The following is an 11,571-nucleotide window of genomic DNA, read 5'->3' as shown; positions in this document are numbered from 1 at the left end:
TGCTGCTGAGATTGTTGCTTCATGCCAATTCCTCCACTTGTTCCCATTAGTCCCTTTTCAGAGCCTCTTGGACGTTTTTTCTTACCTTTGGTGCCAGAGCAGGACTGCCCTTGGCTATCAGTCCGTGGGGACCCAGATGAGTTCTGTCTGTCTAAAGGGCTACCTCCATACAACGCAAATTCTTGTGAAGGGTTATCTTTTAGTAGGTTCATTAGCATGGGGTGGTTTTTGGTGTTGCTTGCTGGTGAGGTGGTCGGTGGTGGAGTCTGGTGAGGCTGAGGAGGAGGACTGGACCCGACACTGCCTGTGATTTTCAGAAGGCTTGTTAAGATTGGATTCTGAGTGACTTTGTTAAAGTCATCTGAACTGTGGCTCTGCAACTGAGGTTGTTGTTGCATTGATTGCTGCTGGCCTCCTACATGTCCAACACTATCCATACTTGAGCCTCCCTGACTTGTTCGATTGATGTTAAATGAGGTAATTGGGCCTTGGAAAGACCCACTCCCCCCTACACCCACAACACTGTTGCTTCCTGTGGATGTGGTCCCACCACTTACACCAGGAAGGCCTATTGGGTTGCTTCCATCAGCCCCTGTACCAATTCCCAAGTAACCTGGGCTACTAGTTGGGGGCAGGTTCCTCTTCACCATTATTTCCACAGTCTCAGCAATAAGGGACAATGCTGGGGTATCTGCCTGAATAGTTTCCGCCTTGCATCGGATGGCACGCATAGTCACAGGAATAGACATACATCTAGAAAAAAATACATAATGGGAATTCCAGTTCATTAACTTTGAATATGATTATTGACATACTGTAATACTGTCTTTTTTTTAAGTTTCTAGTATGTAGTCATTTAGCTCTAGTTTTCATCCAGCTTATGACAGCTTACTGATCACCCCTTTGTAGGATGCAACACTACAACCTCCGTCAGTTACCAAACATTTTAATAAGGGTCCTACCACCTCAACTTCAGACAGGAATACATTTATTCCAAATTATTAAATAATAGTATTTAACAATTTACTTGGGCTTAATTTGCTACTAGTTTATTGTAGGTTTTTTTATATCAGTGATCGCATTATTGTATATACGTTTGTATATTGTATATGCCGTATATATTATTGCATTTATATTATAAGCATGAGCTATCGAATGTTTCATCGGATGCACGCGTCATGCCCAAAGTTAACTTCCGGTCTATGTTTGTTTATCAGTCTGGCTAGTGGTTAATAAAAACGATTTATATTTTATGTAATTTATATTAATATTGTATTGTATAATTTTTTTTAAATAAACCATTTGTTGAATGGGATGTGTAACTTTGTCGCATTTAAGTTTAGCCAAGTAAAGTTTTTTCTACTGGTAACCCAAAATAATGAATGAATGAGGCATTTTATATACCGCTTTAATGTTGAAGGGACCGGTGCCGTGGCTTCACCTTACTTCAAATATAAATACTTTTATGTGGTTTTGAGTAGTTGAGTTTGGGCCACAAAAGTGTGCATGCGCAGTAACGTTTGTTTATGTAGTTGCTTTGAAACCGTCTATATACTTTATGCGAATGTTCATTCCCTGGGAACAGAATTCCAAACCTAGGTGTTGCTACCACTTGAGCTACAGAATAAAACATTTGTTCATACCTCTGGACAACTTTGGTAATAAAGTCATCAGTGCAGATCAAAGCATCAGATAATCCCTTATACAGTTTACAGGCTACCTGCCTTGAGTCAATCACCTCCATCACCACTGTAATAAAGAGTAATAAAGACAGAGTCACAAAATGCTGTACGTTACAGATTACATTAAGGGTTTTCTTGAGAGACAGTTGTAAAGTGAGAATAATTTGTGTCTTACCACAGACAAGTGATTCATTGACTGGGTGTTGGAAGGACACACTAAAGCTCGAGTCTGTTAGTGGGCACACCTCAAACTGCAGAAGTGCTGGGGTATCTGCTACAAACAGTAAATACTATTATAACTTTTCTCCACACACCAAAACAGAAGCAAGACAAGAACAGTGTGTACAAGAGAGTTGTAACTGCTAGTCAAAAGTTCATGAAAACCTTTTGGGTTAAAAGCTTACGCTTGCATGTTTGAAATTAGTGATGTATAAAAATTGCAGAAAAAATTGACAAGCTAAAATGTTAATTAAAAATGAGTTGAAGATTATGGAATCTATATAAAGGGTCAGTCCCTGAAAGAAGCTCAAATATGATATCTGTATATATACAGTATATACAAACATATACATCCATACAGTATATATACGGTATATATTATGGCATGCCATTCAGGAAATTAAAGTATTTATAATATGATTGGTTGAATATATGGATTGAAACTTGAATATATGGAATGTAACTATTGAATGAAAGTATGAATATATGGAATAAAACTGACGTCATCAAAGCACCATCTTGTGTTTTTATTTGTGATTGTTGAGATGTTGAACAATGAGTGAGTCTGCGCGTAATCTAGTAGCAGCAACTTTAAGTAATAACAAATGAATGTGAATGCGTGTACAGGCCAAAATGCTGGCAATCAGACTCAATACGCTTCGAACAATGAAGAAATATGTTTGCTATTTCATCGCGATAGCCATTTTAAAGTCATCAATTGAGAAGGTGGTTGTTCTGATAACAAGGAAATAAATAGTTTTACTTTATTAAGTATTATCAAATTTGCACTTTCATTCCATATATTTAGAGTTTCATTCAATATATTCAGACTTTCATTCCGTATATATATATATATATATATATATATTTGTGCTGTCAATTGATTAAAAAAATAATCTGATTAATCACGATTAATTGCACATAATGTTTTTAAATATACTTTTACATTATAATAATTTCACATTTAATCTCCAAATGAATGTAAAACAACAATTTCTTTAACAACATCATTTTACTCATCATCTGACAAATAGGTCACTTTCACTTTCACTTTATAAATGAAAGTCAACATTCTGATATTAATACTGCAACTGATGTCTTTATTAATTGTTTTATTTTTTTATTTTAACATTAAGTATAGCCGTTCAACATTGAAGTACAGTATTTTGAGAGCTATCATGTCTAACAAGTAGGAAATATACAGAAATTGAAATAAGTGTACAGTACAGTCTTTAATGCTAAATTCTAAATTAAATACAGAATTCAAGCTACAAAACACAATCATTTCTTCTTTTCCTCTTCGATTAACATTAGTGACAGGAGTCGCAGCAGCAGGTTTAAGAATGCGGCCCCTTCAAGAGCCGCCGCTCTGCGCAGATCTGACCCACTTTCCCATTTTAAAGGAGCTGTATGTAAGATTGACACCTAGCGGTTGAGCTTGGTATGGCAGTCCAAATTCAAAATATTGGCGAGGTTTTTCCCCGCCCCTCCTCAGACTCCACGCTCACAGGAGTTGCCAGACACTTACAGGAGTGCAATGGACAGCATCAACTCTTACACTAAGTTTATCTGATAATCTATATGTTTGCAGTGGTTTTGTTGTTTGCCAATATAACTCAATCAGCAGCTCGTTTCAGTGGTTGCGTCCTCCGGAGGTCGCATTTACGGGCCATATTCCTGTCTCGTTTAAATAACCGTAATAAAATTGTATATTACTCCTCGTAAGTTGTAAAATAATATAGTAATTCTTTCTAAGTTTGCAACGTAATAGTACCGGAAAGGGTGGAATCTGCTCTGCCCCAGATCGTTTGTTTGCTGCAATATGCAGTGATTGTCGCCAACTGGCTAGTACACTACACTAGTGGGTAAATCGTCAGTGGGCGGGGTCACACGGACCAAAACAAAAACAGACATTCTGTTATGGAAAGCACATTTCTGAGTGGAATAACTGGCTATAACATTGTTTTTTGGACAAACCGATATATGAACTTAGCACGTTTTCTAAATGCCTATGAACATATTAAGGTATTGTTTTGATTTAATACAGTAAAATTATTACATACAGCTACTTTAAGAACATTTTGCATTCATTTAAGATTTTATTTAGCACGTTGAAATCTGTGCTTACGAAAATACTTGACAAAACGGGCTTTCTGGCATAATCTTGTGAGTATTGTCTGACAGAGATTCACTGACGCAGCCTTTAGCCCGTGACTGTATACACCAGACTGGACCGCTGTCGTGTTGCGCCGCATCTCACAGCTAAAAGCTGAATCGCGAAGGAGGCCGCCGGCCCGGGTCTGGCCTCAGTGCGTTTTGCCCTTGGCCAGCCGCCCCAGTGGAGAGACGCGCCGAGCACGCCAAGGGGCGGGGAGACGGCAAAGACGGGGGGGGGGCATTCGGGTTCCGCACTGTCTATCTATACTGAACGCGTCACTGAGCGTTCCCACCAAATGCGACTTGCGCGAATGAATCGCGATATTTGCGCGTAGTTGGACCCTTGAACATTTTGAGTTTACTTGCTCGCCCCTTGAAATTCACAACAGACACAAGCTCGAAAAAATAAAATTGTGGCCGAAACGCCCGTTGGAGCATAGTTTTGTATAAATGTAAGTTTCATTTTCACTTTCAACAACTTCTGATTGCATTTCTAGACAGTAATTAGTATTGTAGTTTTTAAATATGTGATTAGTTACTGTAAAGATGCTCTCTGTTTATAATTCAAATAGACTTCAGTTGCGCTGTTTATCTGTTTCTCTGGGCTGCCTTCGTGCACAGACGCTGCACGTCACTACTAGAGCAAGCTCCTGATTGGTTAACGCGACGCGAATTTTCGCCAAAGTTCAGATTTTTCAACTCGCGCGAATCACGCCCGAAACGCTCAATTCGGGTCATTCGTGCCGCCTCATTCGCGCGAATCGCGCCACAAGGAGGTCTATCGCGTCTTTGCATTGACTTAACATGTAAATCACTCGCGCTTAACGCTTCATTCGCGTCTGGTGGGAAACAGCTGTTTCAAATCACGCTTAAATGATTTAAAGGCCTTTACATGAATGAGAGCGTGATTATATAACGTAACGCTAGACGAAGACTGACAACATAAACGGATGCTGCGTTAATTGTGTTTAATATTTTAACGCGTTAATCGGAAAAAATGAAACGCATGCGTTAACGTTGACAACCCTAATATATATATATATATATATATATATTATACAGTTAAACCAAACATATCTAATCGCCACAAATACCGCCCCTTAAAAGATTATATACCCACCTTCCTTAATATTGGTCTTTTTGACACAGCTACCAATCAGTGTGTTGTAAGCAGCCTGGTGTCGAATAATGTCAAGGAGAGTGGGCACTTGCGCAGGATGTCTAAAGGGAATCTTGTGAACCAAAGCTCCTTGCAGAGATCTTCCATCCTGGACTGGAGCATCACCATTTAGATAATAGCAGTGCTGCTGTCCTGGTAAACACTTATTAAATATAGGGGCATTTAGAGAGTGGGACATTTTAATTGTATTAAATCAGAATACATACATTTTGAAGTCTTGATGAACCAGGGGTTAAGTCACACAAACCCTCTCTGAAACCTCTCTAATCCATGGTTAAAACATATGTTAAACTATAGGATAACTGTAGTGATAAAGATGAAATAAATAAAACTCTTCTTAAATATGTCAAGATCTTCAGAATTCACAGCAGAACCATGTACCATCTAGAATATATTCATGCTGTAATCAAAAGATTGTTCTGCCTCATTTTTAGGTCGCTTTGGATAAAAGCGTCTGCTAAATGACTAAATGTAAATGCAAAACATTTAATGGCATCTAACACTCACTGCATAGAAGCGCATTGATTTGTCCAGACCAGGAGAGACACAACCCTCTTCACGCAGTTGACTTTTAATAATGAGTTCATAGAGTGAGGACAAGGTGGGCGCAGATTCAAATACTGGGATTCCTAAAAATCGTAAGAGGTAGACAATTGGTGACATTCACTGGTACGCGAGTCCCCATGGGAAACGACACATCACATGATTATTATTTGCATGCGTGGTGGAACTGAAAACATCTGAACTGAAAATATTTGAGCAATTTGCTTTAGTAAAAGACATATTTTCTCACCCGTGATATTTCCCATCTTTTGAACAAATGATAAAGAAAAAGGCATTGGATGGTTCATCTTCAAGAAGAAGCACGCAGGTAAATCTACACAGTTTGAGTTCGTTACTGAAGAAAATGATGGAGTCCTAGAAACACAATACGGAGTAAACGAATATCTGACTTGACACTCCAACAATGACAAACTGCCAGAATGAATTACTAAATAAAAACATGCCAATGAACATAAAAACCAGTTACAAAACAACAATTCAAAAATGAAACTTCTGTCAAAACTGTTTCTCAGAAAAAAGAAAGAGTTTAAAAAGCCTGGTATGTTACGTTGTGGATTTCATTTAACGTTTTTTTGTAGTTCTAAGTTACCTTGTGTTTTCACGAATCAGAACAGTGTACAAGTTTGGACGTTCTGCTTGACATATCGTTTTTTGTTAATAGAAAGTTTATTCGGGTTTGAAACTATGAAATTATGACAGAAATTTCATTTTTGTTAAACTATTTCATTGCCTGTATGTCTGACCCTTTGTTGTCAACTGGATGGGATCCTGTAATAAGTGGAGCAATGGGAAGCTTATATACCGATGAGGTGCCCTCGACAGTCACCAATACACTCACACCTAAAGTACGAGGAACTGCAGAACACAAAAGACGGAGGAAAACAAGCGTGGTTAACTATGTGAATGAGCTTTTGCATTTTGTCGGATTGAAAAACGATCTCACTATTGGCATCTGTGAAGTTGAGCGGCATTCCTGATCCTTCCTCAAAGATGTCGTATGGAGAAACATAACACTGCAGAGACACTAGATGACCACCACTCCTCGCTGTCAACAGACCCACGCCTCCATGAAGAATTGTCTCCACAGTGCTGGCATTCATGGCTATCCTGTAGCAGAAAATGTATGAGTGTAAAGCTGCTTTGAAACAATTTGACAAAAAAGTGTCACTATACCATGGCATAAAAGGTTGTGTAATACGACCCACAATAACCAGTGGAAAATGGTTCCAACACTTCTGAGTCCCCCTGTGGTGAAAATCAAGTTTTGAATGATGTTTATATGTCAATGTAGTGTTTTTTTTATTTATTTATTGTTGCCGTTCTTGCCTTTATATGTACAGAACAGAGGAAGTGACAGGAAGCGAAGTGGGAGAGAGAAGGGGGTTGGATCGGGAAAGATGACGAGACGGGAATTAAACCCGGGTCGCTCGAAGTGCATTTAAGGCATGAAGAAATGATCATCACAGGAAAAAATATTCTGCTTTTTTAAATTATCGAATGCAGTGGGACTTTAATATCACTCCTTTATGCCAAAGCAGTGCTTTTCCTAGTTCAAAATGAGGTGGGGGTTGTGCCATCCCCAGATAGCACAATCCATCTGGTTTACGTCTATTTGACGTCTGCATTTACATCTGCAAGACATCTTAAATACATAGTTTGCTCATCTGCAATACGTCTCGGAGACGTCTGAACGTCTGTAATACATCTGCTAAAGATCTGGAGATCTGCTGCTTAAAAACATCTGCTAAACATCTTAGAAAGAGCTGTTGTACATCCATTCTAAATCATAAACATCTTACAGACATCTTCTAGATGTCTATATGATGTCTGACAGCAGACATCTCCGAGACGTATTGCAGATGAGCAAACTATGTATTGTAGATGTCTTGCAGATGTAAATGCAGACGTCAAATAGACGTAAACCAGATGTATGTGTGCTATCAGGGTCCTGATTATGTGCATATGTGTAGGCCTTCCTTACCCTTAAGTGGCTTACCCAAACATTTTACAAACAACATTTTAAGGATTCTAATAATTATATGATTGAAAAAATATATAATTAGGTTACATAAAGCATTATTTAATAAAACGCTTAGTCAATTAAATACAACCTAGTAGCTCATGTGTTAGTTTACAGTTTAAAATCAAATCATAAGCTTTTCATTTACAGTTTATTGGGGAACTTGCTATGTGCAAATTGTAGTGCCGGTTTAACAAGCTATTGCCAACCCTTATAACATTAAACAAATGGGATCTCTATGCAGAAAAGAACCTGCAAAGACTGCCATTAGAGCACACAGTCCATATAATAACGTATAACATTAAATTTAGTTCATCTTCACGACACAACTAAAGATGGTTTTGATGAGTTCTGAGAACTTTCTGACTCGCTGTAGACAGTGTGAAAATGTAAAATTGAGAATCATTTTAAGATCATCTGATTCTCTTACTCTTCCCTATATTAACAACAAATATTAAAGTGATAGTTCACCCAAAAATGAAAATTCATTTACTCACCCTCAGATTGTTCCAAACCTGTATACATTTATTTGTTCTGCTAAACACAAAGGAAGATATTTGGAAGAATGACAGTAACCGAGCAGATCTCATCCCTCATTTACTGCCATAGTAAGGAAGATAAATACTATGGGAGTCAATGGGGGATGAGATCTGCTTGGTTACTGACAATCTTCCAAATATCTTCCTTTGTGTTTAGCAGAACAAAGAATTTTGGTGAGTAAATAACAGAATTTTCATTTGCGGGTGAACTATCCCTTTAAAGTGAAATAAAATAAAACCCTAGCTCACTTCACATTGGGACAATGTTCACTTGTTTTCCTGTGATGTGACGCGTTGGCACGTTGTGATAATTCACAGCTGGTATTTATCAACAACAGGCAAAACTAAGATCTCTCCGACTCTCCATTTTTTAATACTGATTAAAGTAAACTATGAAAAACACTTTCATTAATCTGTTACATATCCATGCATAAATTTGGAGGAATATTACATTTAAATGTTACATTAAAAAAATTATATTTAATCATATTACATTTAAAAGTAGATTGTGTTCCCTGCCTGACTAGCAACGTGTTCATATTTGAACAAAAATAAATGTTTGTCTTTTCAAAAGTTCTGTCGGGTTTGATGAAGTTTATCGAGTTGGTTCGTGCGATTTCGGTTAAACGGATAAAAAAAGTCACGTGATTTCCGTTAAGAGAACATAGGGAGCATCGATGCAAACTGGTTTTTGCGTTGCATTGTGGGAATTTTGGGGAACAAACGCTTCAGTGCATTGGAAGGATTTTGCGAATGTGACAGCCCTTAAAATGGCCGACTCCCTGATCAGTGCCCTGACAATGAGTGCTTTTCCATCATCTCGCCATCTCGTTCTTGTTGCTTCATCATTCCACTCCACGCCGATTCAAGCCAGCCAGTAAGTAAATGGTTTCGTTTTCAACCACAGGGCTGATAAGGGACCTTTTTAAGAATATAAATCCCATGGTACCCATGGTAGAAACAAATCAATGTACCTGAACATATGCATCATCTTGGTGAGGTCTAACTCCAGAGACTGGAGAGCCAGGTACATCTTAGTCTTCAATTTGCTGACGAAAATGAGAAAATCATCTTAATCATGTGTGGACTGCATGTGTTGAAGTAATACATGATATGATTATGAAAAATATAAAACAAAACAAAAACTAAAGCAATACACACTTGTCTCCGGGTAACTTGTAAAGGTTGACCAGCCCCTTCAGATGTTTGGAGAACTCGTCAAAGTTTTTGTCTCTGTAAAAATAAAAGTTTGTATTATAAAAAAAGATTTAAAGGGGTGCTATTTTGCCTGTTTTCTAGGTCTTGATTGTGTTTTTTGGATGCTCAACAAAAGGTGCTCATGTTTTAATTAAAAAAAAAACGCTTTTTAATTCACTTATTTCACCTGTATTCTACACAGCTGTCTGGATTCTCAGGAAAATAGGCTGTTGAGTCTCTGGTTCTATGAAATCTCTCTTACTAAAATGCTTTGATTGGTCATGCAGACCTAGTCTGCTGTGATTGGTCACTCGCTACCCAAAATCAAACAGGCTGCTAAAATATACCAATTACATAAAAAACTGGTAATGTTCAACTTTCCAAAGGTTGTAGTAAAGAATCAAATTGAATAAAACTCCATAAACACATGATATGCTTATATTATGTACATATACATATTATTATTTTAAAATTGATTGCTTACCTTAAATGTTGTACCAGCTCAGGACAACTCTACTTGAAAAAGAATAAGATAAAATTGCACAGATGAAAAAACATGAAAAAAAACAGACAGCTTGTCTACACTACTCAAAACAACCAAGAATGTTCCCCTCACCGCAGGGTTTTCTCCATGATGGGCTACTTTGACATCCACAAGCTGTCCTGCTTTATCCAAATGCACCTCTACATAGAACATATCTGAGGTGATGTAGCACTCAGTTCTTGAGGGACTCAGGTGAGATCCCAACCTGCAGGTTCACAGAACAATTACAAATATTTCGGAGAAGTAAGAGATCAACAACACTTTTTAGCTTATTAAAAAGGAAAGACCAAGTTAGATGAACCTAATGTCAAATACATTTAATTCAATTATTGTTAGATAAGATAAAGTATGGTAAGATAGGTAAAACAAAGGAGACAAAGGCAACCCTCTACAATGCGAGTAAATCACTTGCATATGCGAGTAAATTTTCCAATAGGCGACTAAAAAATATCTTTAATTAACCAAGGGACAGTACATTTTCCGATTTTACTCGCCTGCGATTAAGGTTAGATGCAAAGAATAAGTTCAGCGCAGATATCATTTCAACACCTGCCTTGGCAGTACACCGTCTTTAAGCCGAGCGCGCCCTCTGTCGCTTTTTCTTACGCACTCAACGACTTGATGTGTAAAGAGAATTGACACATCACATAAAATTGTCTTCTTTCTTTGCTTTACTTTGGATGAAAATGGTAGATTCAACGGAAACATTGATATGGAAACCTAAAGAAAAATTCAGATGAGTATGTTGCGTTTATTCTTTTGTTCATTTGCATTGTTCATGGATTTTCTATAAAAAGTCTGGCAAGTAAAAAAATATTAGCATTTGCTAAGCAACGACAGATTAAATTAATATGGAAACAAAGAAAAATTCAGATAAAGCACAGTATGTTTTTTTTTTCATTTGCGTTCCTGCATTTTATGTAAAAAATATACTAGCCTCAAGCTTCATTGTGTACTTAGAGGGTATATTATTTATTAGGGGTCAAGTCCCATTATTTTTCTTATTATTATTATTATGCTTTTTCTGCCATGCGTCTATGGCGGCCCACAGAACTGTACATGGGAAAGTTACAAAACTTTGCAAATAGATAGAAGATAGTCTCCTATGTTACCATGGCAAATTTAGAACTCTATAGGGTCGCCACCAGTTCAAAGTTTCACTTATGTTTATGCTCATAACTTCTTAACCGTACATGCAAGAAACAAAATTCTTTTTTCTCTTTGAATTCGTGGCTCATGAACATTTTTGACATTTTCGAATAACCTACTTTCAAACTCCGCCTATGTGGTTTGTTCGACACACCTGACAAAAAAATTCCGCCAAAATCAGTAATGTATCAGGTCGGTATTGAAAAGTCACTTTTCAATTTTACGCAAAATGCGATATCCGCCGTGATATACGTCAGTGTCACTTCTCTGCAGAACGCGATATATCCGCTCAACCAATCACAGCACACCATTCCACGCAT

At 37.6% G+C, this 11,571-nt stretch overlaps 1 protein-coding gene across 1 annotated transcript in view; it reads right to left on the bottom strand.

Annotated features, from left to right (window-relative positions):
• Positions 1 to 11,571, bottom strand: part of LOC130561302 (mediator of RNA polymerase II transcription subunit 1-like) — an 18,984-nt gene that overhangs the window by 3,513 nt on the left and 3,900 nt on the right. The window contains exons 3-14 of the mRNA XM_057345526.1: positions 10,175 to 10,307; positions 10,043 to 10,071; positions 9,523 to 9,594; positions 9,336 to 9,410; positions 6,746 to 6,909; positions 6,546 to 6,657; positions 6,032 to 6,156; positions 5,746 to 5,867; positions 5,179 to 5,380; positions 1,858 to 1,956; positions 1,644 to 1,749; positions 4 to 753 (exon numbers count right to left, since the gene is read on the bottom strand). Coding sequence (XP_057201509.1) covers positions 4 to 753; positions 1,644 to 1,749; positions 1,858 to 1,956; positions 5,179 to 5,380; positions 5,746 to 5,867; positions 6,032 to 6,156; positions 6,546 to 6,657; positions 6,746 to 6,909; positions 9,336 to 9,410; positions 9,523 to 9,594; positions 10,043 to 10,071; positions 10,175 to 10,307 — 1,989 coding nt within the window. The remainder of the gene's footprint in view (positions 1 to 3; positions 754 to 1,643; positions 1,750 to 1,857; positions 1,957 to 5,178; positions 5,381 to 5,745; positions 5,868 to 6,031; positions 6,157 to 6,545; positions 6,658 to 6,745; positions 6,910 to 9,335; positions 9,411 to 9,522; positions 9,595 to 10,042; positions 10,072 to 10,174; positions 10,308 to 11,571) is intronic.

The sequence above is a fragment of the Triplophysa rosa genome, linkage group LG11, assembly GCF_024868665.1.
Source record: "Triplophysa rosa linkage group LG11, Trosa_1v2, whole genome shotgun sequence".
NCBI classification, from domain to species: Eukaryota; Metazoa; Chordata; class Actinopteri; order Cypriniformes; family Nemacheilidae; genus Triplophysa; species Triplophysa rosa.
The sequence above is the reverse complement of the archived record's forward strand: the minus strand, read 5'-3'. Positions and strand labels throughout refer to the sequence as shown.